The sequence below is a fragment of the Chanos chanos genome, chromosome 12, assembly GCF_902362185.1.
Source record: "Chanos chanos chromosome 12, fChaCha1.1, whole genome shotgun sequence".
Classification (NCBI taxonomy): Eukaryota; Metazoa; Chordata; class Actinopteri; order Gonorynchiformes; family Chanidae; genus Chanos; species Chanos chanos.
The window spans coordinates 15286174-15311602 of record NC_044506.1 but is presented as its reverse complement, the minus strand read 5'-3'; the positions used below and the strand labels follow the sequence as shown (position 1 = coordinate 15311602).

The window sequence follows — 25429 nt, the reverse complement described above, 5'->3', positions numbered from 1 at the left end:
GAAAGAAACATATACAGTAAAAGACAAACATTTAGGAACTTTTAGGCTGACTCCAAGCTATGAAAACACAGACATTTATGAATATAATTCTGCAAAAGGTATGGGGGGGGGGGATGCTTTTAGTTCTGATGAATGTATGAAATGTGCTCAGTGAGGAACAGCAGAGAGATTCTGAAACTACATTAATACAAAAACACAAATACAAATATATTATGCAGGGTTGGATAAGCCTACAACTTTTATTGCACATTCCTGTTTGGTTTTGCTCCAACCATGTCCTGCGATGTCCTGTTTGCGCAGTCTGGGAAAATACACATGAAACTGTGGTTTATTTCCTACATCCTGGAGCCTGAGATTCCTACAAACAACAGACTCATGTACGTTATCATTCTTTTTTTTCTTTTTTTTTTTAAATCTGTGACAATACCTGCAACATGCTTCAAAAATCTTCATTTTGGCAAACCACGAATAAATTAAAACACAAACATTCGTATAACACAATGTGACATTTAAGGACGTTAAAGAAAAGAAAGGAAAAAGAAAAAAAAAACAATGAGGACAAAACAAAACCCAAAAAAAAAAAAGCATTTTCTTTTGTTTTTCATCATTTTCTTGCTTTTCTTGGAAAAGAAAAAAAAATAGCTAGCTAACAATCACAGACCACATGCAGATATATTACAACAGAAACATTTCACTTGTTTGAACAATTAAACTCAGTTAGTTAGTTTCTGCAAACTACCATTCTAAACTATATCACAAAATTATGCTCTTTAAACTGTCAAACATCCAATTTTTGAGATATTTTGACTAATTATAATTTGTCATTGTTATAGCATCTCCTCTCACTAACTCCATAGGAATACATACACAATCACTTTTCAAATGACTGTCTGAACAGGGAGGAGAAGACCAATAGCACTTCAGTAATGATGTAAGATACCATCTGTCTCATTTAGAGAAAGCCACCTACTCAAAACACACTCAGCTGTCAGAGTCGATGTTATTAGAGTTATGACTCTATGCCACAGACACTGACGGACAAAAGTACCAGCCAATAGCGTGCTTTATTTCAGCTGCACTGTGATGACAGACAGTGAACCTGGCACCGCACTGTTGGGTTACACAATGACACACTTTGACTGTATCCACATCCATACCTCTGCATGCTGTCCCATGATCTAAAAGGAGAGTGAATACTCAATGGGAATTATCCAGACGGAGAAGATAGAATGTTGTCGTAATTATATAAGCCCCTCTGTCCTTTTCCTTCATCTTTTACAGGCGCGCAGAACATTTCAGTATCTAATGATTGTGTTTTGGTTTTTGTTCAAATGCCATGCTAATTAGCAGCTTTCATTCTGACATTTGAAATCTTCTCAGACACTGTTTGATGGTCTTTGCTGTTTGAGATTCCCGGCTGGCGACGGGAATCTCACGCAAACCCGGGAGAACGACTCACAAATGATTGTAAGAGGAATCACAATGTGTGTTTGGCATTAGCCAAGCACCTGGTGTCAGACGAGGCGACGACATGAACAGAATAAGCTGTAATAGAGCAATACCGATTAGTGACCGATTTGTCCGTGTCTGATCAGTGCACCTTCATTTCAATGGTACTTCAGCATAAAAGGCCAACGCCGTGCTTTGTAATGAGTGGACCAGCAGAGAAGGAGATGGAGAGAAACACACACAGAGACAGAGAGAGAGAGAGAGACAGAGAGAGAGAGAGAATGTGAGTGCCTTCAATGGCTAGTCTCATCTCTGGCTGAGAGAGACTGTAACAGACACACAAACGGTATCTTGTGCCATTTTGGATTCACGCTGACATTTGCGGGAGTAGTCAATAAACATCAAGGCGCTCAGTGGTGGCCCTCTCCTCGCATCAATCAGAGCCCTAAACGAGCCACTCTCATTCCGCGCCGCGACTCCACAAATGAACGCGCCCCTCAACATCTCTCTCTCTCTCTCTCTCTCTCTCTCTCCTCGGTCCATCTTCATTTGCCTGTTATCAGCAGCGGCGGCGGGCAGGTACCCATCTCGCTGGCTATAGTATCTCTCTCTCTCTCTCTCTCTCTCTCCTCTGGCTGCCGTTTGAAGTCGTAAAACAGTCGGAGAGAGGGGGCTATAAATTCACAGCGATGTGATTACACAAAATCCAGCGGTGCCATTTTTCTTTTCCCCTTTCCGTGTCGAGAGGCGCGTGATTCCCGTCTAAAAACAAATGTAGCTGTGATGTCGGCCATTTTGTTTCTAGGCTGCGTTGGTTTCTTTATTTGAACTTACATTAAACAGGGAAATGTCATTGTGGTCTTGTCCGCTAAAAGGCAGGGGAGAACAGAATGACTGTCACGCTGTTTCTGTTAAATCAGCGTAAGTATGCTAACAGTCAGCGTCTTCTGTTTGAAAACAACTATTCCGAATGGGCACGGGCTGTTTAGCGTGTGGCACCATGGGCCGTTTTTAAACCATATTCCACAAAGCCCAAACACAGTTCAATCCCCTTCTGTTGCCTCAAATGGAGTCAAAACTTGAGCCAGTCCAAGTACTTGACAAATAACTTCTCTGACTGACATCATAAAAGCATCACAAATCTTATATGTGCTTTTCTATGTCACACACGGGGATTTTGACATTCACTTCTGCCATCTGGTATCTAAATCATCAGAATTACAGGCTTTTGGTCTCCTCCAAACACCAAATGATATAAGGACCAGTATGAGTGGTTCACTACCACGCTTTTTTAACAGTACCTCTGCATAAGCAACAACTGTTGTTTTTTTTTTGTTTTTTTTTTTCTCCTTTGGAAATCAATGACCATCTACGCAACACAGTGATGTCTAAATTTAGCCACGCGTAAGAGAGAGAGCAAGAGAGAGCAGAGAGAGAGCGAGAGAAAGCAGAGAGAGAGACAGAGAGAGAGAGAGAGCAGATAGAGACCAGAGAAGAGCACAGCTCCACATAAATTACAATCTTCATGTTGCACTGAACTGTGAAAAACAGCACAGCTTGAGGAGAAAGAGAAAAAAAAAGGAATAGGTGAACTTCAAATGTACTGTACTGATTTGCCTATCTATTAAATATTCACAGAGTCATTTGCATGTAAATGAGGGGCAGTCTGATGTCATTCAGTGCAGTGGGTTATCAGCTCTAACGTGGGAGGGGAAGAACAGAAGGAAGGGAGAGAGGAACACACCAGGGGACTGGAGGCGGGGGTAAAGTTAGGGGCTAAGGGGGACGGTAAGGTTTCGGTGCGAACATCCTGCCCTTTTGCAACGGGCAAGTACTTCCCTCAGGGCCTTGTCCATCTATGCAGAGATTAAATGAGAGGTTGTCTACAACAAAACTGCAGACACACTCATGAATATGTGAGATGTCACTGCATGTTTTTTTTTTTGTTTGTTTGTTTGTTTGTTTCTGTTTTTTTTTTTTTCTGGTCATGGCACCTGGGTGAGTCACGTTCAGTGACAGGGTGACATGTGTAGTGAAGATGAGCAGCATCAAGAATGGTACAGTAGCGTTTTCTGCTGTTTTTTTTTTTGTCTTTCCATATTAAAGTTCGGCGGTGGGAGGAGAAGAAGAGAAAAAGAGACCTTGAGACAAAACGGAAAAAAAAAACAAAACAAAACAAAAAAAACCCCAAAAACACTATGTGAGCAGTCAGGCAAGGCTGCAGTGAGGCCGTCAGCCGTCGGAGACGGGAGGAGAGACCCAGCCGTACTTCTCGTGGGTTTTCACAAGGCTCTTAAAAGTGGCCTCTGCCTCCTTACGACTGAAGGCCTTTTTAGACTTCCCCGCTTTCCTGCAGATCCGTCCCTAGATGGAGAAAGAGCGAAAGAAAGACAGAGAGTTAGAAAACAGAAAATCAAAGATTGAATCTTATGTCCTTAAATGTCTCCATTCAAAAAAAAAAAAGAGACAGGAAACAGATACAAACACATCTCACACAACACGCTATTAAAACCAGCAGAGAGACTGCACACTAATCAAGCCTTCAACTTGCTAAAGATTAAAATTGATGTTTACCAACTTAAACATTAATAATAAGACAATAGTAACTGGATATCATGAAAATTACACTTTCAATGTCATGAATAACACTTGTCTTTAAGGACAGTTTCGCCTGCTGGGTGGCTGTACTCTGCCTTGCAGTACTAATGAACTTCCTCAATGAGTCTTTTTGAGCAAAGAACAAAGCCTATGGGCAGAATCATTCCAGACAAATGCAAAGCAATGCTGTTTAGTCCCTGTAAACAAAATGGAGGCATACCAGATATGCTATTGAGCTCTACAATCTGAATTACGACTGGCTTTTTTTCAATGATAGGAACAAGCATATTTCATCTCCATGTTAGTCTGCTGTTCTGAATTACAGGGATTTTACAGCGACCTTAACTGGATCATGAGATTCCAAAACATAATATTCAGATTAAAAGAGACATGTATTATTCAACAGTAATTACTTCAATTAGTAATTACAAACACGTGTGCAGTTACACCAACCTTAATCATTTTAATTGTTTCAGTTTTGTTCTTTGTCTTCCAATTAATGTTGTTGTAAGCGGTTATTTCACCTGTAAAATATTTCGCTCAGATTTTTATTGTAAAATAAACTCTATTTTCATCAATTGTTCCATTTCTGCTGTGGTTTACCAAGTACTAATAATACATTATAGGCACTTTCACAGAGGATGAGGGGGAGTGTGGGTGTTTCCTATGAAAACAAAACAGTTTATTTGTGGTTTTGAGTCCTTTCTTCAGTGAGATGTTGTGGGAGTAGAACCACCAGACTCCGTAAAAATCTAGAACACAGAAGTATCAGACTAAACACGGATAGGATATTGATATCTTTAAATATGGTGATGTCGTTTACTCCTCACAGTGAGGAGGTGACTTTCTCCAGTGTATCTAGTATTAAAGAATACAGCAAATCATAAAATGATATTTCCTGCCAGGAGCGCTTGATGATTGTTTTGTGCTGAAGTCAGCCATTCTGATTGATGTTAGATACCCATAGGTGCACGAGAGATACAAGTTGTTACAAGTCGTTGGTAAAAATGCGGTCTTAATTCTGCCAGGGCAAGCATTTTTTCCTGATAGGGTGAATCCTTAGCGTCATCCAATACTGAGGCAGAAAGATCGGCCTACTGTTACTGTCAATCTATTCTTAGCTATGGTGCAAAATGTATTTGTTTGCCCAAAATGCCAACCTGCAAAAAAAAAACCCAAAAAACTGCCAAATCCCCAGAGTTATTTAGCCACAGGTGAACAGTGTCCTTACACATGCAACATGCAAATATAGCTTCAAGTACAACTCTGTCAGTGGTCTCGTAAACAAAAGCCAGACAAAGCAGCTTCCGAATCATTTGAGACTGATCCATGGAACCCAAAGTCTGAGCGAGCAAGCCCCCCCACCCCCACTCCCCCCCGTGTCGGCAGCTGGTCCGGACTCAATGACGCAAACTTTTCTTGGAGTGTATTGAAAATGTCTCTCCTCTGACTTCACGACCAGTCTCGAATGCCAAAGTGCTTGGAAGGGTGGACCCGACTACGAGCTCCGAGGGTTAAACGACGGGATGGACAGAGAGACGAGAGACAGAAATAGCCCGCTCTTGCCCCCGGCTGAGTCAGGGTAGGCTGCTGTCTAATGGCCCAGAAGTAATCTAGTGTGTTCACTCAGAGAAGGGTGTCCTGGATCTTCGCACAAAAAGCCTGTGATTTTAGGATTAAAAGGAGCCAATGAAGCTCTAATTAACTGATACTGTGTTCTCGGCCTCTCGTGAAAATCTCTTTCTTCACGCTCGATAGGAAATGATACGGCGAAATGAGAGAGAGGAGGAGAAAAGGGAGAGGCTGTGTTGGTCCTGCACCATGGTTATTTACAGCACATTGCTTCTTTAAGCATACAAACAGTACAGTTAATGTTTGCTGGGCTATTTTGGGGGTTTAATGCGTACTGAATGCGCTGCTGCATTCGTATCAAGTGCCTGATGGGTAATCTTGTGAATGAATGAAGATCGGTCAATGGACGTTCACTTGGTCTCTGTGCATTATGAGAACACATAAGCTGCACTGGTTATATAACACACATGGACCAGAGAGAGACAGAGAGCGTCTTTCTGCGTGGCGTCACCTCACAAACACGAGGCCTACGGGCTGTAAACACATTTTATGCCAAAATAAGTCAAAACATTATTTATGGGGATGTCTAGAAATAGAGGCATCTTAGAATATATTTTAACCCTTTGTTTTTTGCTCTGTATCATCAAATGTCTGCATGGTGATTATGTGAGAGATTTCATCATTATTTCAGAGGCTAACGCAGCTCTTTAGATGTAACACACGGGTCCCTCTGGGTTAATGCTAGATACAGCCAGAGGCAAGTTGAAATATTGCGTCGTCTTTCGAGTGACTGGTTCAGGATCCTCGTAATGCTTGTGATGCGAGATTATTCGTTTCTTTCACCGACCAACAAAAGATCATTGCACTGGAGTTCTATTTGCAAACCTTGGAGGACAAGACCCGAGAAATCAATTTGATTACCATTATTCTAATGATGAATAGCTGTGGAGAGCAGCATTATAAATAGATTATATTGTACAATCTCAGAGAAATGCCCTCTCAACAGACCTGCAGCAACACAATCAGAGTCAAGTGCTTTTCCATTATTTTTGAAATTTCACTGCATCGTGTTACTGAGATAATCAAATTATTGCTTCTCCTCAGAATGACTGAAAGGGCACTCTTATAACAAAGATTTGGAGCGGTTCTAGAGTAAATATATGTGATTTCATACATCTTGCAACAACGCTCTGGTGGGTCAGCAGCATTTGGAGTAACGATTGCCTTTGGAGGCTCAAGGGTCTTTTAATAATAATTAAAAAAAAAAAGTCATCTGGCCATTGCCATAGGTTTGAAAAATAAAATGACTTTCTTTTGGAAAAACCGAAAGGGACTGTGGACTGTTCCAATGAACAGATAAAGAATATATATGTTTTCTCACCAAGTTCAAGCCCCAGCATTTTGTACAGTCTTCAATGTTTCTGTCTCTGCCCTTTATAAACATTTCGACACTACAAGGAAACTCTCTCCGTCTGATTGTATATTCTGTTCCACCTCATCACCAGTCTAATCATTACTCAAGGGCCGGATGGTTTGTTTCTGCGTCTCCGTGGAACAGAATTCATTTTCGAGCGTTATGAATTTCAAAAATTTAATCAAAAAAGCTTTACAATAATGCAGAACCCTGGTGCATTGAATTAATACAAACCTGGTTAATGGAAAAGGACATTAAACTACAGGCGAGTATTTATTAAAATGGAGCCAAAAGAAAGATTAAACGGCGAAGATGAGAGATATCAGCGAGACGTCGCACCAGGTCTGCCATTTTCTCAAGGGTCACGACAAACCATCTGTATTTGCTGTGGAAAATTTACCTTGGCATCAGGTTGATCACCTGCAATGCAGCTGTGCTTACGCTCAGTAGGCAAACCACACATGTTTTCATTCGGTACACGTTATCAGTAAAAATCGATGCAAACATCTGAATTTGAAATAACGTTCTCACCTGTCCTTTCACAAGACTCGCTGCAAATTGTCTCATCACGGCCTCCACGGTATAGGCGCTAGACCAACCTCGAGGGGTTAACAACTCCATACAAATAGCACCTCCGTCGAGAACATAGCCGTTTTCCAACCTTGGCGTGAGGACCCGCATGAAAGGCGGTGAGAAGGGGAAATTGTCGGGGAAAGTCACATTCAGCAGTATGTACTCGGTGTTCGTTTCTTTCATGTCCTGCCACAGTGCAGAGTCCTTGTCCACCTGGAACAGTTTGACATTCCAGTCAAAGAGGTTATCGTCCGCCAGCTCTACGGTTATAAAGTTGTCACCCAACCGTCGGATCTCTTGCAGTTCTTTCATCAGTCTCCGCGTCCTAACCTGGGTGCAGTGCTGTCTATGAGGCGCTAACGAAGGTATAGAGGCACTCGACGCCTTGCTACCTCCATTCTGTTGTTTCTCTTTCGTGTCCTTGCCCTGTTTATCCTTACCGGATGGCTTGTCCTTAACGGAGTGGTCCAACTTCTTTGCTTTAATTTCGGGGGTGCCCAGGATGTTCGTCTCGTTGCTTGTGTTGCAGTGCTTCGTGTTGTTTTTCTGATTTCCCTTAGTCCCTTTCAAAGAGCCTTGGTGATGCTTCGGGTCTTCTGTGTCACGGTCGTGTAGGCGAATGAGACCGATTTTTCGCAGAAGAGTGGCCATTCTTCTGTGCAGGGATATGCTATGAGAGGTCTCCTGTTCTTGAGATTTCAAAGTGTGCAATAAAATGACGACGACCGAACCCAGTAGAACCACAGCTCACTGCAGGCTCGGAAGGTGAACACTGGGCGCTTGCATGCAGCCCGTCTTCAATACATCGTCGCAGCGATTTCAAACTGAAACACAAGACAATCTACAGTGAGACAGTGAATAAAATTGTAAAATGATCTAATTGCGATGGAGTCGACCGTGTGCTGACATGGCATACCTATGCAAAATTTTAACATTTTCTTTCCTATGACTGTTGCAAAGTCCTCTGTCCCGTTGGGCGCACAATTCACTTGTATTTGTCGCAAAAGAAGAGCCGATGTTAAAATTTGTATTTATGACAACCTTCAACCTATCTGATTCCCTTTGTCCGGTCTGCTATCATATACTGACTTGACTTACCCTAACAGATGACGTGATGATTCACCCGTTTGCCAAAGTATATCCGATGGAAAGCTGCTCCCGAAACGGTATCGGGCTGCAGATAGCTGTGACTGTTTACTAATCCCGGGTTCCCGTTGGGTCTGGTCTGTCTGAAGTAAAGCCTTTGATGTAACCGCAGCTGCGGCAACACTGGCGCTAATGTTGCTTGGAATGAACCAATCCGATAATCCGTTGCGAAAGGGGCACATACACTTGCACACACTAGGAATAGCAGCAGCGGAGCGCTTCAGACGTGTTTCAGCTTCCGCTGTACCTGGTCAGAATGAATAATCAAGTGTCGTGCACTAAATGTTAAGGGGATAGATAAGGGTTGGGCTTCCGATGCAACAGCTGTCGTATGCGAAGTACTCCCCCCTCTACCTCGCACAGTCTGCGCTTCTCAAATAGTCTCTTATTCCCATTTTACTTATGTTGCATGTATAGTGATTGAAGACAGTACAGATGGGTTAGTTTTGTAGTGTTGTTGCTTTGTAAATTACCAAACGACAGATTTTGAATTATTACATATTTAATTTTCAACCTAAAATGTGTGTTTTGCAACTCGCGAAATTTGTATTTTTCAGTTGTCATGAAACCACATGGGCTTTCTTTACAACTCAGAATAGTGTAGTCGTAAAGTTTGATAAGTGAATAAACATGTACATCCAAAATGCTCTACATTTTTTTTAACTAGCTGTGTGGTTCATCGGCGATTATTTATAGAGATGGTCCTTCGATCATATTTTACGATGTTTTGCAGCAGTAAAAACATTTACGGCACAATATGGTTGCCTGTTACCAAGGTGACCGACTATTCGCCTCAACGATTGGTTAAGTAACTGCCAGAAAGCAGGTCTAATATGAGAGCTTTCAGAGCTAGGTCTACATCGCTAAGTCATTGCTTATAAATTTCCTTAGTTATCGTAACTGTTTAGTTTTTAGACAGTAGACGAATTTGTATCAAGTATGGCTGAAAAATTTGATAATCTTGAAGAGCATCTGGAGAAATTTATCGAAAATATTCGCCAGTTGGGTATTATCGTCAGCGATTTCCAACCCAGCAGCCAAACGGTCCTCAATCAAAAACTGTAAGTTACGTTGAATAATCTTTTGCTTAATTTCTCTTGCACTTTAATTGGTAAATGACTTCACACCAATTAAAAACTGTGAATTGAAAATGAAACGTGAGAAGCAAATTTGCATAGTTGCTGTCGTTACGAATCAGGACAACCTTGACGTTTGAAAATGATCAGTGTTTGTGTTTTCATTATCAGAAACTTCATGATTACTGGACTTCAGGACATTGAGAAATGTCGACAACAACTTCACGATATTAACGTACCCCTGGAGGCATTTGAGTGAGTAATTTTGCTTTCGAATTTATATAATATTAGAACAGGAATTTGTCGCCAGGTTTGTAAAACAGACAAATGAGAAAATGACCTTTAAACTGTGTAAATGTTGGTAATGTTGCTATTTCCACGTTACGAGGTATCATAAAAGCAGTATTTATCTGTTCTAAGCTGTGTTGGCCACTAGCTGTAATCGGCCAGTTAAAGTTACCTTCATACTGTGTCATAACCCATTGAGCCAAAAGCTATCGGTAAATTAAGACCAGATATATTCCAGTGAAAATGGGTATGGCTAAGATGATTGGCATAGACTGTCCGTTTTCAGAGACTCTCGTGTAGTAATGAGGCCTCATTCAGCATTAGCAGACTTGTCTCAGAATTTGCTGCAGTTTGCTGCACTGTTGGTCTGGGTCTCAGTATAATTGTGATTTGCCAGTGTACTTGGAACAATTGATTGAAATGGATGTAGAGCTGGCGGCATACCAGTGTCAGCCATACTGTTTCTTTGTCGGACCCGCTTCTCCATTTCACTTGGAAAATTGTTCTACAGAGTACATCTGAAACATTGCACTACATCAAGATGTACTGCAGCCAATGGGTTGACACGACTACCGTATCGATAAAGCCTTGATTGGCTCAAACCACTGCGAACTGTCTCGTATCGAAACTATGAAGAAACAAAAGGGTGTTCTTAGTAGGCAGCCACAGCTTGCGGAACCTCGTTAGAACTGTGAGAAGAATGAGAACAGTCCTGCATACTTACAGTGGGGACTAGTTAGCCAGCTAATTGCAATTTAAATGCAATCCTGGACCATCTATGTATACGCGCATTGGTTTGATAAGCTTTTGTTCTCGATATGAAGCATAAATGTCGCTGTGTTTGGCCACTCTGTCGTAGTTGAGAAGCAGGAGAAGAATAACTTAACATCTCCCATCTGGTGTCAGTCTTCAAATAGTGGCTCTCATGCACCAAAACACACAGTGTCTGCTCTGCTTCAATTTACAATTACAATTTGGTATTTAGCCAAAGCAACTCACAATACGTGCATCAGTCAGATCCTATTACCCCATAAACAGAGATCACAATAAGGATGCGCATTAATTTACCCTTCGTACTACGCTCCTTCAAGAACTACTTGTGATACAAAGATGGAATTAGTGTACTTTCCATTTAAGGATTTTGAATCATGGTATTTTTAGCTACAAAGGCATAGGGGGAATACCTTTACAGGGGCTTTCAAATGAAGGGAACAATGATCAATTAAGAACTCAATCTAGGTGTGCCAGTGCTAGGCTAAAATGGAAGCATTCAGGCCAAGGCCACCAGTAAGCAAGAAATTAGACACAGTGGCTCAGACCTCAAGTTAGCATGCTGTCACACTTTACACACTTCACTAGTTATGGGGTGAAAAGTGCAGCTTTGGGCCGTTCTCGGATGACTGGTAATACCTGAGTGCACTGTCCAGTGTTTGGGGCCACTTGCTCTGTCAAGGTTCATGGGGACTGATATGGCAGCTGTTCACTCTGGGGCCTGAATTTAATCAAGAGTCGATGCAATATGATGATGTTTGCACTGTAGATACGAATCAACCCTACAGTTTTGTTTCTTTTGTTGAAAAAGGACTGACATTTATTGAGGCTGTCGGCATCCCATAACCTGTCAAAACTATTCAGTGTGAGGCAAAGCACAGATGCAAATGCAGTTCTGAGCGCTTGCCAAAAAATATGATTAACAAAGTAGAGTCTTACAAGGACACAGTATTTGCTGCTTAATCGGTTTTGAAGATGATAATCTTTCAATCAAATTTGGGTATGTTAAACATCCTACTCTTTACTGAAATGTCTGCAGTCTTAAATCAGCTAATTCCCACATTCTGTCACTTCACATGATAGTAAACCCATCTGCTGACTTTCAGTCCCAGTCGAGGAGAAACAAATGATTGACACCCGACTCATGTTTTCTGTCAGACCTTTTGTGTCAGAAGTCTTGAATGATATCTTTCTTCTAAAACACAGTCTAATGAATTTTGTTGCTGCATTGTATTTCCTGTTAGCACCAGACCTTAATCATCAAGTGACATCCTTGTTTACTATCCCTTCATCATTTCACTTGTTTTGTTTCAAATCAACTCCCCAGATACATTGACCAAGGTCGCAACCCCCAGCTCTACACTAAGGAGTGTTTGGAAAGGGCACTGGCCAAAAACGAGCAAGTGAAAGGAAAAATCGACACCATGACTGTGAGTTTGGCCTCTGTTGCCTGCGTAATCCAATTACACAGGTTTAAATTGAAGAGTGGCATACAAAGGCCACGTATGATAACGTGTTCAGTTTACTTTCTAAACTGGCAAAGTCGTGTCTAACGTGAAACTCAACTTCTTTTTTTGCAGAAATTCAAAAGTCTCCTAATTTCTGAGTTGAGTAAGGTTTTCCCTGAAGAAATGGCCAAATACAAGGCTATTCGTGGAGATGACCCACCATCATAGTAAAGTCACCCCTACAGCATCACCCACAGTTGTGTACATATGTTTATATTTATAATGAACTTTTGTAAGATTCACATCATTACTTTTCAATTTTCAATTTTCTAAAGCTTTTTTCAGCATTTGTATTTGCGATTTCTATTCCACTCAGATTTCATTGTGAGTGCTTTGTACAAATTGTTGTTGGGACTCTTTGAAAACAATCTAAGAAGTGTTGGATGCCTCATCATGTAATTTCCTCATATTTGATTTGTTTTCTTAATAAATAACAATGGAAACTCAGCAGCTAGTGTTGTGTTTTTGATTCTGCGTCATTTCTATTTATCTGAAGAAATGCCTCCTCTTTTTCTTTCCTTTGTTTTTGTTGTTTCAGTTCGACGGAAATGTGCGTGTGTATGTGTGTGTGCTTCAACACAGATAGTTTTGATCTGATTGTTTTTCCCTATAGTTTGTGAAACAGCATGGCTTTAAGACACAATACAGTAAATGATGCATGAATGTTCAGTTCTTTAATATTTAATCAACTCATGTTTTACTGTATGTTGTATCTCATCGCAGATAATTGGGGTTTATATTTCCATGTTCGTGTTCCACCAATGCTAGACTTTTGGAATTTGAGATCAAACCTTCCCCTTTCTTTTGATGGTAACTGTGTTAGTAGGTCACTCCTGTACTGCCATCCTGAGCATTTGTTGATGAAGATTAGTGACGTGTCGGTGGCAGTCAGCTCGGGTTACTCTGTGCGGCGTTCGATGTTCCCTTCCTTTGTCGTGTCATAAGACCTTACTGATACTACGATGCTTCTCCTGACCATTCTTCCATGAGTCAGGAAGATGTCAATCAACAGTTAGAGTTAACCCTTGGCATTGGCTTTAGGGTAGAGTTTACCTGAGGTGATTAGAAAGAGTTTATCCTTTCCAGTGCTTTGTCTTTTGCTTCAATATCAAACTTAAACGAAGCTTAGATTTTTCCCCCCTCTCTCTTCCTAATCATCTGTCTGGATCTTCAGGAGTGTTTCTTAGAGCAGTTCAGAATGTAATCTGAGGTAAAGAGGATACATTTTCACCAAAGAACTCTTCAGAAAAACCTTAAATATATTAATAAATCATTGCAGTTTGCTGGTGTCAAGATGGAATAATATAATAATTGAGTTGTAGCGAATATGGTTTCCGGGGAATGTCAGAAAATGAATGCTTCATTGTTGAACTGTTCCATGTAAGACGCTTCAGTTTCTCTGAAGGTTCACTTTAACTCCAGTGAGTGTGTCCACCTTTTTTCTTCTTTTTTAATTACTTAGTCATTACCAATGAGAAGGCGGCTCTTCAGACGCACAAGGACGTCGTGTCTTCGTGACGCAAACAGCTCCCCGGGTCTCCACTACACCACTATTTAATAAACACAAAAGGAAGGTCATTAAGGAAGAGTATGTTCCCACTCAGTGACGCTCTGTATTTTCCCACTAGTTCCGATAACGTATGTTTTTCTGTTTTCTTTTTTTCTCGGGCCTCCACTTTATAACAAAATCTTTTCATGTGTTGACACAGGAACACATAACTAGAGTAAGGCAGCATTCTTGAACCACACTCAAGGCCACGACGTTTTCGACTTAGGAATATGACGTCCACGCAACCAAGTAGGCTTTGTCTTTGGAGAAATAAGCAGAGGTTATACGGAAGCTGGAGCCCTGTCGTTACCTTGACATTCTGTGGATGAATAGTCTGTTTTGCTGCATGTATGACTCATGTAGCTTATGTCCATGTTTCCTTTTTTCTTAAACTTCAGTATCATCCTGTGAAAAACAACATCCTTGTACTCACAAATCAGAAGCAGTTCCTTCCCTGCAGTCGTTTTTTGCTTCCTGAATTGAAAACAAGCAAATATTCGAACAGGAATGTGGTGGATAAGAGTTACAAGCATTCCAGAACTCTGGAAGTTCGGGTGTCGTGCGTTTGTAACTTGTGTCAGTCTTTAAACATTAGTCTGGAATTCTGTTAAGTGATCAGGGTTTTCCTTTAAGTGTTCCATGACGGGAGAATGTTTGCCCATTTACGCGTTAGAGAAGAATTGGACGCGCTGCGAAATCCCCTCTCAGCAAACAGATTAGTTAAGCTTGTCCTTTAAAGCACAAACGCAACCAGACACAAGTCCTAGTGTCTTTGATCCTGGTTTTACATGAGAAGCCCACACAGGCCAGTCCATGCGACTGTCTCATGCAAGCCAGTGGCCTGCATAATACCGTCTTTGATAATATTATCATAATAGCTTTGTAATGCTAATGAGAGGTGCTTGAGACTGACCGTGCTTGCCGGTGCACGCACAATACAGACGGCTTGCAGAGAGAGCCCTATGTTTTTTTTTCCTTTTCAGTTCTTTTTTTTTTAATCTAACACTTTCCTTCTGAAAAAGAGGTTCCATCTCCGTTTCAATTGACAGTCGCCCCCCCTCCACGAAGGTCATGAGGCAGTCAAACCCCTCAGCCTTCTGTTGCCGCAGTCGCTACGGCAACATCCCCCTCCCCCCAGAGAGACAAAGGCCCGTGCCGAGGGGGAGGGGCGTGTGTGGGAAAAAGGCCCCGCACACTGATGCATATTCACTACACACATGCAAACACGCACACATGGTCTGGACACATTGCTTATCCCAGCTGTGAGTGGATTGTTATTCATATTTCTGCCCTTTAGGACCAAGGGATTTTTTTTTTTTGCTGCAACTTTAAAATGAGCTTTGATGAAATATGTCTGGCACACGGCGGTCATGCATAGTAATAGCAAAGTAGCTGCAAATTTTTTGACCTGATTCAGTGTGAATTCATCACCTGAATCTTGGATTGTATTACGTGTTGTCATCCATCAGTTGTTAATGAGTCAGTGCATGTGAGTCATAGTTCAAAAGCAAGAATAAAAAGTCATTAAGTATATGACTCAGATCTCTAAGTGGAAATTAATCATGAGTTACTTTCTTTCCAAAGGTTTTATGAATTATATGTAAATAATGACCCGTTTCTCTGTGTTAAAAAGATCATACGGAATGGTAGGCTCGCTGAATTCGCATGGAGATGGGTAAGTGTAGCCTTGAGGGTTCACTCAGAGTGAAGACAATGTCGTGGAGCATCTGGTCTCCATGGAGATGGGTGGATCGCTCTCTCTCTATCCTCTCCTCATTAAAGCGCAGGCAAGGCACAAAGCCACGGCTGAACATGTGCCTCCACGCTCATGTGCTCTCTGACACAATACAAGTCACCTCGACATTACCACTCACAGTTACCTCAAAGTACCACGAGGTACACGTGGACCAGCGCGAAGCTAAGATTCTGGTTAAGATTTTTAAACGTTAGATAGAGTAGAGAATCTTCTTTTCGTGTGACAGCTGAAACTCCTTTAGGATTTAAGCTCATGTTCTTCTTCTCTTTTGTTCCTTCACTACAGCCTGTCTTACCATTGCCCAAGAGGTTCATATTTACTATACAATCAGCACGTTTTGCTGACAAGAAGCGTGCGCACTGCAAATGGGGCTTGAGTGGGTGTAACCACACCCCAGCTCTGTGGGGTCCCACTGGTTTAATTAGCAGTGTTTTGTTGACAACAGTCATCTCGAGGCTTTTGTCCACAGTTTGACAAAACGTTATGACATGACGTTGAGTGTGGGACAACCAACATGTTTCTGGCTGACACTAATCTTTTGTGGAATAAAGATACTACATTTGCTGTGTTTGTTCACGATCAGTCATTTTTGTGTCGGTGCGGTATATACTTTTTGTCTTGTAATTTTTAATTTTGTTAAATATGTTATTTGTGTACATCAGTAGAGTTACGTATGAATGTGGGAGAAGACATGAAGAACCCAAACACGTGAAGAAAGATATTTCTCTCAAAAGGACATGAGCACGTTTGTGTTGTTTTGCTGTGTTCTTTGAACCTAACAAGAATTGTGTGCACGATTAAAATAAAGAAATAATGAATACCCTAGCAGGTAACCGTTTGGCATTTACCTATTCAAAATTTGACTTATTATCATTCTTACCCTGAGAGTAAGTACAAAACACTGGCGAAAAGAAAGACAATGTGACACTAAGTGAACATTGACTTGAATTGTAGAGTGATAGCTACTCTAATTTGCAGTAGATAACACAAAATTGAACATAAGGCAATAACATTAGCATACTAATAATCCCAACGGAATAAAATGTAAATTTGTTTTCTGCTTAATCCCATATTGTCATATGAGAGACAGACCCTCATTTGTAACAGAAGTGTCCTCTTTTGTATCCAAAGACAATGCAAGGCGTACGTCAAGCCTCATAAAATTACATGGTCCTCCCTTGCCTTTGTGCTGCCATTTGCTCCACTTCTCTGTCAGTTTGGCCATTTGTGTGGAAGCGTGTCTGAGACCATACCTCGGTGGAGGCATAAAATCCTGACACTGACCTATCCCGGATTCACCAAAGGCTATTGGATGAGGGTTTTTTTTTTCATGTCTTTTACATGTCTATGCACAACTCAGACTCCTGGCAAACTGAAATAAAGCATTGATTGATGTACACATTGTAGTGTTTTTTTTCTTTTTTCTTTTTTTGATGAGCCCTCTCTTTAAGTCTTAGACACGAACAGACCTCCAGAAGTTCCCTCCTATACCAGACCTGTTTTGGAGGAGGGGGGGGGGGGATTGGTGAAAGGGGATGGGTGAGTGGGTGTAGTGACGTTGGGGGTGGGGGGGGGGGGGGTGGTCGCAATAGGTGGGGACCACAGTTGTGAATGGGAGCCAGGGGACACGGTTGCCCTCCTGTCTAATCGTCTGAAGCGGGCGTATTGTTTCCTGCCCGTGCTCTTGCTTCTTCTGCTGCAGCAGATGCTGTCTTACGCATGGCCATTTGAACATAATTAATCACTGTCTGCTCTGGTCTCCGCTTCCAAAATGATGAGCGCAGTCATTGTGTGTGTAATGTGTGTGTGTGTGTGTTTACGTGCTCCTAAGGGAGAGCATGTGGGGGCAATAACAGTCTGCTTCCGAACAGATCTGGGGTCCTTAAGTCATTCCATCTTTATGATGTGAGGTTTAGACTACAGAGAAATAAATGGAGGGCAGGTGCTGCTTTTTTTTGCATCTCTCCTCCCTAACTGTATCTTCCTTTTGGCCGTGGCATTTACCCACCTGCTGGGTAAGACGTATCCTCTATCTCAGGACTAACATTGTATTAAAAATGACACATGACTCATCTATGTGACATGTTAATAACAGTGATATTTGATTTATTTGGAGATTTGTATTATGTAAATAATGGGAGTGGGCAGTGGTCTATAAAACCTACATACTTGACTCAAATCTATTTGCCTCACACTCAAGGTCTCAGATGTGAGTGGTCCACATGAGAAAAGTTTCTGCTCTATCTCTGTTTGAAGAGAAATCAAAGCCTCCCTCTCTCTGACTAAGTTCTTTATTGTCTTCTCAAGGATGCAGTGAATGAGGAAGGTACATATTTTACATTGAATTTTATTTTTTTCTCATTTTTACATAGAGAGAAATAGTCTCAACAAAGTGAAGGTATGCAGTTTCAGCTCTCCAGAAGTGTTTTAATAATTGCTGCTGGAACCAGCTACCATACTCCACATAACCCTTAAAAATCTTAAGGATCTAACTCATGTGGCCTCACATTTAATTTTTTTTTTTTTTAATTTTAAATAATCTATGTGGAGAATGTCCTTATAAAAATCCTGACATTAAACCCTCTCGTTAAGTAGGCGCAGGGTCCCGCAGGTTAATTAGTGTGAATACTTATCCACAGAAATGGGTCTTCCATTCTTTATGTCATTAGATGAAACCATCCCCCCTTTCTCTCGATCCTGGGGCCCACTAATCTTCCAGTCTCCTTTCTCATGAAATTCATCTCGTTTCCTGTCCAAAGCCACTAATTGCTGCAGATGACGACTTCAGCCTCCGTACCACTAATGACTATTGATTCAGTTGTCAGCTGAAATTTCATTTAGGGGACTTTGATTGTCCTGTGGAGAATTTTTGTTTCCTCAGATGGACAGGAATGTTCAGAACTTGAGAGCACAGGTACTTTGCTGTGTGAGTGAGTGAGTGAGTGACTGACGTCAGACAAACCCAACTCCACTGACACAGAATCAATATTTCAGTGATCCTTGCCAACGAACACAGTGTGTCGATAAAGGGCATGAACATAGAAGATTCAGAGGAAAGGAAAACATTTTTTTGGAGAAATAGAAAGTAGAAGAGGATCATTCCACACTAACGATATATGTTGTAGTGGTTGGTCAAGTGCATCACAGTTAAAACTGTCAAATTTAGAATCAATTAAGCAGCGCAATAGGCTACTGTTCTTAATTGAGTTTTCTTGCTGGCAGGAGGTCAGCAGTGCTCCACACAATGTTATGTAACATTATATAAGCCTACGGTCTCTTAGTGTACAGTCAGTCTGAAATAGGATTTTCCCACAAAGCGAAACAATTTCGTGCTGATTCTGATTTAACTACTGTAAACGGCTTAGCAAACCAATTAATCTCCATTAAGCCTTCTGCATGTATGCATAGCTAACTCTATTCCCGGGAAAAGTCATTTATCCCGTATGTGCGTGAATACAGCTTGACCCAATACTTTTTCAGAGGCTACATTTGATTAACATATTAATGAAAAAAGGATAAACTACATAGCAGTGGAGCATGAATGAATCATCTAATGCATAGAAAATTATAATTATCTGGCAACATGACAACAACAACAACAACAACAAAATGATTTGTCAGTGGTAAAAGATTAAACACTTGGATGGATTCTTTATTAGTTTTGATATGTTTCTCTCTTTTTTCTTTATTTAAATGAACTAGACACAAGCCAACCATGGACAACTCAGAGATCTGCAGCCTGAACCGGGGAGAAAAAAACAAAAGACATTGATATGTTTTCCACCTTCCCTGAATCCTGGCTACGATTAGGCGGAAAAAAAGTCCCTAAAGAGTTGGCAGAAGTGATGACTGTAAATTATTGACTCAGGTAGACAAAAGCAACACCTGCTGCAAGTAACGAAGCGTACTGAATAGCTTGGAATGCAAACGTCAAACCACTGGATTACTGGGAAACTGCGGAATAAACATTTGGAATGAATTGAAAGGCTTCTAATACAAGCACTTTTTTTTTTTTTTTATGAAGGTACTCAGCGCTTTGCAGAAGCATAGAAAATCAACCTAAGAATTTGCACCCATTGTGCGCTGTATATTCTCTTATTTTCTTCAAGTTTACGCATCACAACTGTTTGAGACATTAATGATTGTTCTAGCCATTGCTATGTCCCTGGAGAGAGAAGGCAGAGAGGGCACTTTTTATGTACGAGTGCAGTGAAGCTGGCCAAATTTAGATTGGAAGAAAGTGCTGACTCTTTCACAACTTGCGATTCAGCAAATTGTCTTTTCTGTGGAGATGGCCTGAAATTAGAGGAGGGAATACTCTGGTGCAGCATGCCTCTTCCTCTGCTCAATTCTCACCTCTGCACAGGCATAGTCACAGCCCATGCTCAGTTACCACACAACCGTCGATACGTCACAGCCGCGTTTCAACATATATGAACGCGTTCGTCTCCGCTCCATTGATAGCTGTATGCGAGTCCGCGTATAGCGATGTGAGGGCCTTTCTGGTGTTTCACGATCAAAGTGTGGGATAAAGCACAGCTCGGTGAAGCTGGATGAGTCACTATGTTGGTACTGTCCACCTGTGAGGGCTTTTGACTGGTGTGTATGTGTGCGTGTGTGTGGTGATTCAGAATGATATCCCTGTGATCCACGCGGAGCGGAGACTCCACAATGCCCGAGGCTGACCGAAAGAGCTAATGAGAGAAACACAGCATGACTCCATGCCCCCCCCCCCCCCAATCAGTTTCTTTTTTCAGTCCAGGTGCTGCAAACAGACTCCTTGTGTGTCTGAGGGTTAACTTGTCAAGATGCCTGAACAGAAAAGTGATAGGAAGAGGAAAGAAACAAACTCTAAACCCCCAGGCAGATTTGAAAGCTTTGCACTTATTTGTTTATTTATTTATTTATTTTCTTTAGTGGAATCTGATTCCCCAGTGCTGGTATTGGTGACATATTTCATACATACAATGCTTGAGGAGCTATGAGTCAAATATGACAGGCAGAGAAAGAAGACAAGTCTGGTCTGCTTATCCCTCAAAGCCGCTGGTCCAAATCGGATTTTCTGAGGATCCCTCTTCTCCCCCACGGCTTGTCCCGCGGTGTCAGTCTGTGGAAGAAACACTGAGACCCCTGGTTTTTGGGGTCAGTAAGCCATTTTGAATCAATGCTTGAACCGCCCTTTTTTTTCAGACTCTCTATTCTGAGGGGTTGAAACATCAGTCTTGTCTGAGACAAAGTATCATTCTTGTTCCAGTGACTTGGAAAGGCATTCATTGTAGGAGAGGCACGGGTCTGTTCCTTTCGGATGGCATGCTATTATTGCTAAGTTAGAGAATGTATGTACGATTTTACATTACACCGTTGTCTGTGCAGCGTTCAGTTTATTGCTGGTGGAAGCAGATTGATGCTGCACAGCAGTACCAGTGGCAATAATTAGCTCACGTACTCATTCACCCTGCATCCCAGACAACGGTAATTTGCATTAACACAAAGTCATGACAGAAAGTGCAGAGAGGGAGGCAAAGGCTCTGACTGTAAACCACACCACACAGTTCTGAGAGCAGGAGAGTTCTGGAAGGTTCTATACACGTACTTCAAAATTGGTTTTTACAACCACAGTTCTCTAGTTTGGATTGAGCTGTAGAAAGAGGAGTCAATTTTTTAACAGTCAAAGCAGTAACCACAAAATCTATGTGGCAGGTTCTAAAGATAAAATGGACCTAAATCAGACAGCCATAAAACAACAACAACAAAAACAACAAAAAAAACCTGAAACAGACAGTGATGAGACAAGGTCAGTAAGACCAATAATTCCTAAAACTTAAAACAAAAACACACTGCCACGGAGCCAAAGCCAGAACTCATCAGATCAATGCTTTTTGTGGAGTGCCACACCTGCAACACTAAATAATGGAGCTTATGGAACCCACGTGTGAGGCTTAGCAGCCAAACAAACACTGGGCAATGAGCTGTATGACTGAACAACATGCTAGGTGCCTGATGACATTACATTACAAATCTATTAAGTTACACTTGTGACAAAAGCTTTTTAAATGGTGATCCTATACATATAGTTGGAAACGTACAAGATCTTATTAATATGCAAGTACAACCAAGACGCAGTGCAGTTCTGTACTTTCCTTTATTTGGAGTGAGTTCAGTGACAGTGCCAAAGCCTGTAAGGAGTCTCTCTCTCTCTGTCTCTCTCTCTCTCTCTGTTTTTGCCATGTGATGAGATGTATCAGTGTCACAAAGTAGATCCTACTATTTCACTCTCTGCCTGTAACCATTACGCCTAACAGCCCTCCAGAGAGAGACCACAGAACACATGAGAGATCAAATTACTCTCTCTCTTTCTGTGTGTGTGTGTGTCTGTGTGTGTGTGTGTGAATTTTCTACTGAGTTAAGAGCTGAGACCTGGTTATGCTCTAGCCAGCGCCAGAATGCAGGTAACTGCCATGTCTCAGCACGCTCCATCTCTCTCTCTCTCTCTCTCTCTCTCTCTCTCTCTGTCTTCCTTTCACTCTCTCTAAGCAGATCAGTCTGGCTTATGAGGGTGGGGATAGTCAGGATAATGCTTGTTAAAAAGGAACATGGGAGTAAATGACAGACAGACAGACTGCCAGAGAGACTGGAACACAAATAGAATGACTTCATTCACTAAGTTGATGAGGCTTTAACTCATTATAAGCTTTGCTGTTGTTGGGCCCTACTGCTACTCCTAGAACCATTTGGATAACATGTTAATATATATAAACAGAGGTGTTGAAATTGCATTTTGAAATAAAGCTCATGTACTGCCTGTTTTTTTGTTTGTTTGTTTGTTTTTTTCGGTTTGCTTGCTCTCACGCAGTTGTGGTCTTTCTTGCCTTTTTAGAGGAGAGTAGAGACTACTGTGTGTGTGTGTGCCTGTATGTTTCAGAAACTCTTTGACTCACACTAACAGTCAACAGCTCATGTTTTTTTTCTCCCCTTCAGGCTCTCAGTATTCTAGACTGCCCTGCTCCACTGCACCCATCAGTCCCACAGAGACATAAACAATCGAGACAACTCTTTCTAAAACCTTCAATTCCTCCCTTAATTGATCCTAATGTCAGCGTGCCTCGCGCAATGACACAGTGCTCTTGAGCGCAAGTCTCTCGTGGTCCCGCTTTAATGCATTTGGACATGTCAACGTCTGTAAGTTTGACGAATCTAACGTCGGAAAGGACGCTAACGCTAATAGCCTCAAAATAGCTCAGAGTCAAGGAGATACGAGGGCAATCACTTGCATTCTAACAAAAGCTGTTTACTACGTCAGGAGATTAATTTGAAAGGGAGAACATTCCAGCGAGGACATCGCTCCAGTTCCAAGGGTCAGAGGAGGATAAAAGGGTTAGTGTATTAAGAAGGCGCTTCCCAGGCAGCTACATTGGGATAGGTTCGTTAACGATAGCGACTGTGTCCGTGTTTACAGGTGTGGGTAGAGCCTTGCAGAACTGCAGATCGCAGAACAAGATCACAGCTCATAGAGAAAGGTTCAAAAGCAGAGAGAGGGTTTAAGGAGCATGAATGAAAGAGCATAAATTCATGATGCAATACTGAAAAACCGACATTGCTGAGCTGAACTTGGACGCTCTAACTGAAAGTCAGTCGAGGTTACTTTCCACACGTTGCGTTGACTGCCCTCCCCCTCTCCCACTTCAGTACGGTCAGTGACAATAATAATAATACAAAAACAAAAAAAGATTCCAAGCTCAATTACTTCAATACGAAGCATTTATGAGAGTTTTTTAAATTTATAATGCGAATCTACAATCAAATCATATGCAATAATAAGCACGATTAGATGATAAGCTTAATTAAGTTAATAAAGATAAAAATATGATACTGAGGCCAACTCATAACCATCACATATTCAACAAAACCCCTTTAAAAAAAAAGAAAAAAAAAGATATAAAGCATACCTGACCCAGCATTGACTAGCTTGATGCAGATCACTAAGGAAAAGTGAGTGAGTCACTAAGGAGTGTAGAGGTCACCTTTACTGTATACACCTCTGGGCCAAATACAAGTCCGTGAATGTTTAATAGATGGAAAAATGTGTTAGCGGAGAGAAGGGAGGGAGATGGGGATGTAATTAATCATTTACAGGGGAAATTAGATGAAGTTAGTGCCGGCTGCTGGTAGCACTATGTCGACAAATACATTCATTAGAAGCCCAGACGTTCACGTCTTTTATTCTGTGTGTGTGTGTGTGCGTGTGCGTGCGTGTGCGTGCGTAACCGGGAAAGCTAAGTGGGGAAAGTATATATGATTAAATATGAGATATAAATAGAAGGCTTGGCTCTTGCGAGGCTGTCCGGGATATTCAATTATCCAATAAAACGGTGACCCTTTTAGTCACGCCCTACAGGACAGGTAGTGGGTGTAGGGAAGGACAAGCTTCCACGGTGGACCCATCCCCCACTGAAAAATGATCCATGATAGAGACAGCTCCCCTGGGAGACGGTGATTGAAGGCTAATGTGAACTCTGTACGGAAGGAAATGGTGCCTGCACTTCAGAGAGTGCGCCTGACTAACCGCCTGACATTTCCTCCAATAAAGCTACCATTCAAAATTAGCTCTAAAATTCTCAGAAAATGACCAGGCCATGCAGTCAGCATGAGTGTTTGGTGTGTGTGTATTAGAGAGAGAGAGAGAGAGAGAGAGGGAGAGAGAGCGAGCACACGCTCTCGACGGTGCTAAGTCTTTGCAGTTGTGTTTGGTAACATTCTCTCTGTGTCTTTGTATTTGTGTGCGTTAAAATTCTCTCTGTGTCTTCTTATTTGTGTGTGTTTCTTTCGGTTGCGCTATCCTGTTTCTCACCTCCAACAGCCTCAACATGCGCAGCGGCATATTGCTGACGCGCTGAGTGCTAGCGTTCTGGCGTTCATCTTGAGGTAATTTTTTTTTCTTCAGAAAAGATAAGGTCGACGTGTTCTGTCTCGAGAGAAATGAAGACTGCTCCACATTCCATATTCTATCTTTATCTTTCTCGGCCGATAAGCCTGCGCACAGGACCCATTTAAGATTATGGAAATGCTGCAGTGAAATGCAGTGATTAATTGCAGAGGCTCTATACATGATGAATGCGATCACTTGCCTGTATTAGGCCATTTGTTACAGTTATTCATGGGAAAGGAAAGCTGAACACTGAAGAGCTTGTGCTACTGGTGTGGAAACATACACATACACTGTCTATCGCGCTCTCTCTCTCTCTCTCTCTCTCTCTCTCTCTCTCTCTCTCTCTCTCTCTGCCTCCCCCCACTCACATACAAACACACACACACACACAAACAGAGAGAGAGAGAGAGAGAGAATTGGCGCAAACAGTTGCTGGAAAATTATTGGTTATACCAATACCAATTTTGCACTAACCAGTTTGGATGCAGTTAATCACTCTGTCTGCAGTTGTCTGAATATTGGTAAGACAGCTGGTGATGGAGGTATGACTCCTTCTTGATTAGAATTTGCCCCTGAATGCATCATTCCAAAGGTTTTAGGACATGTCCATAATCATTCCTCATGTGTTTGCTTGTTTGTGAGATTAGCAGGGCCCTGGGGGTATGTTGCCTGTATTATTTCCTCACTAATAACACTGTTCAATCAAACACCATGTGTTGAATTAGACTTTAAAGCCGTGTATTTATGGAAACAGTAACTGCTGTTGAAATCATGTTATGAAAGTAATGCCCTGAGTAGTGCGT

At 41.6% G+C, this 25429-nt stretch overlaps 2 protein-coding genes across 2 annotated transcripts; one reads left to right on the top strand and one right to left on the bottom strand.

The window, feature by feature from the left end:
* Nucleotides 1–3681: 3681 nt before the first annotated feature.
* ube2ql1 (ubiquitin conjugating enzyme E2 QL1) lies at nt 3682–7933 on the bottom strand. Its single transcript, XM_030789558.1, has 2 exons — nt 7565–7933; nt 3682–3813 (listed from the first exon to the last, which is right to left on the bottom strand). Exons 1-2 carry the CDS (start codon nt 7916–7918, stop codon nt 3682–3684), a joined length of 486 nt encoding a protein of 161 aa, XP_030645418.1. The 5' UTR covers nt 7919–7933.
* A 1713-nt stretch (nt 7934–9646) lies between these two features.
* Nucleotides 9647–12793, top strand: med10 (mediator complex subunit 10). Its single transcript, XM_030789346.1, has 4 exons — nt 9647–9813; nt 10000–10083; nt 12215–12317; nt 12468–12793. The coding sequence occupies exons 1-4, from the start codon at nt 9692–9694 to the stop codon at nt 12561–12563; spliced, it is 405 nt and encodes a 134-aa protein (XP_030645206.1). The 5' UTR covers nt 9647–9691; the 3' UTR covers nt 12564–12793.
* The last annotated feature ends 12636 nt before the right edge of the window (nt 12794–25429 follow it).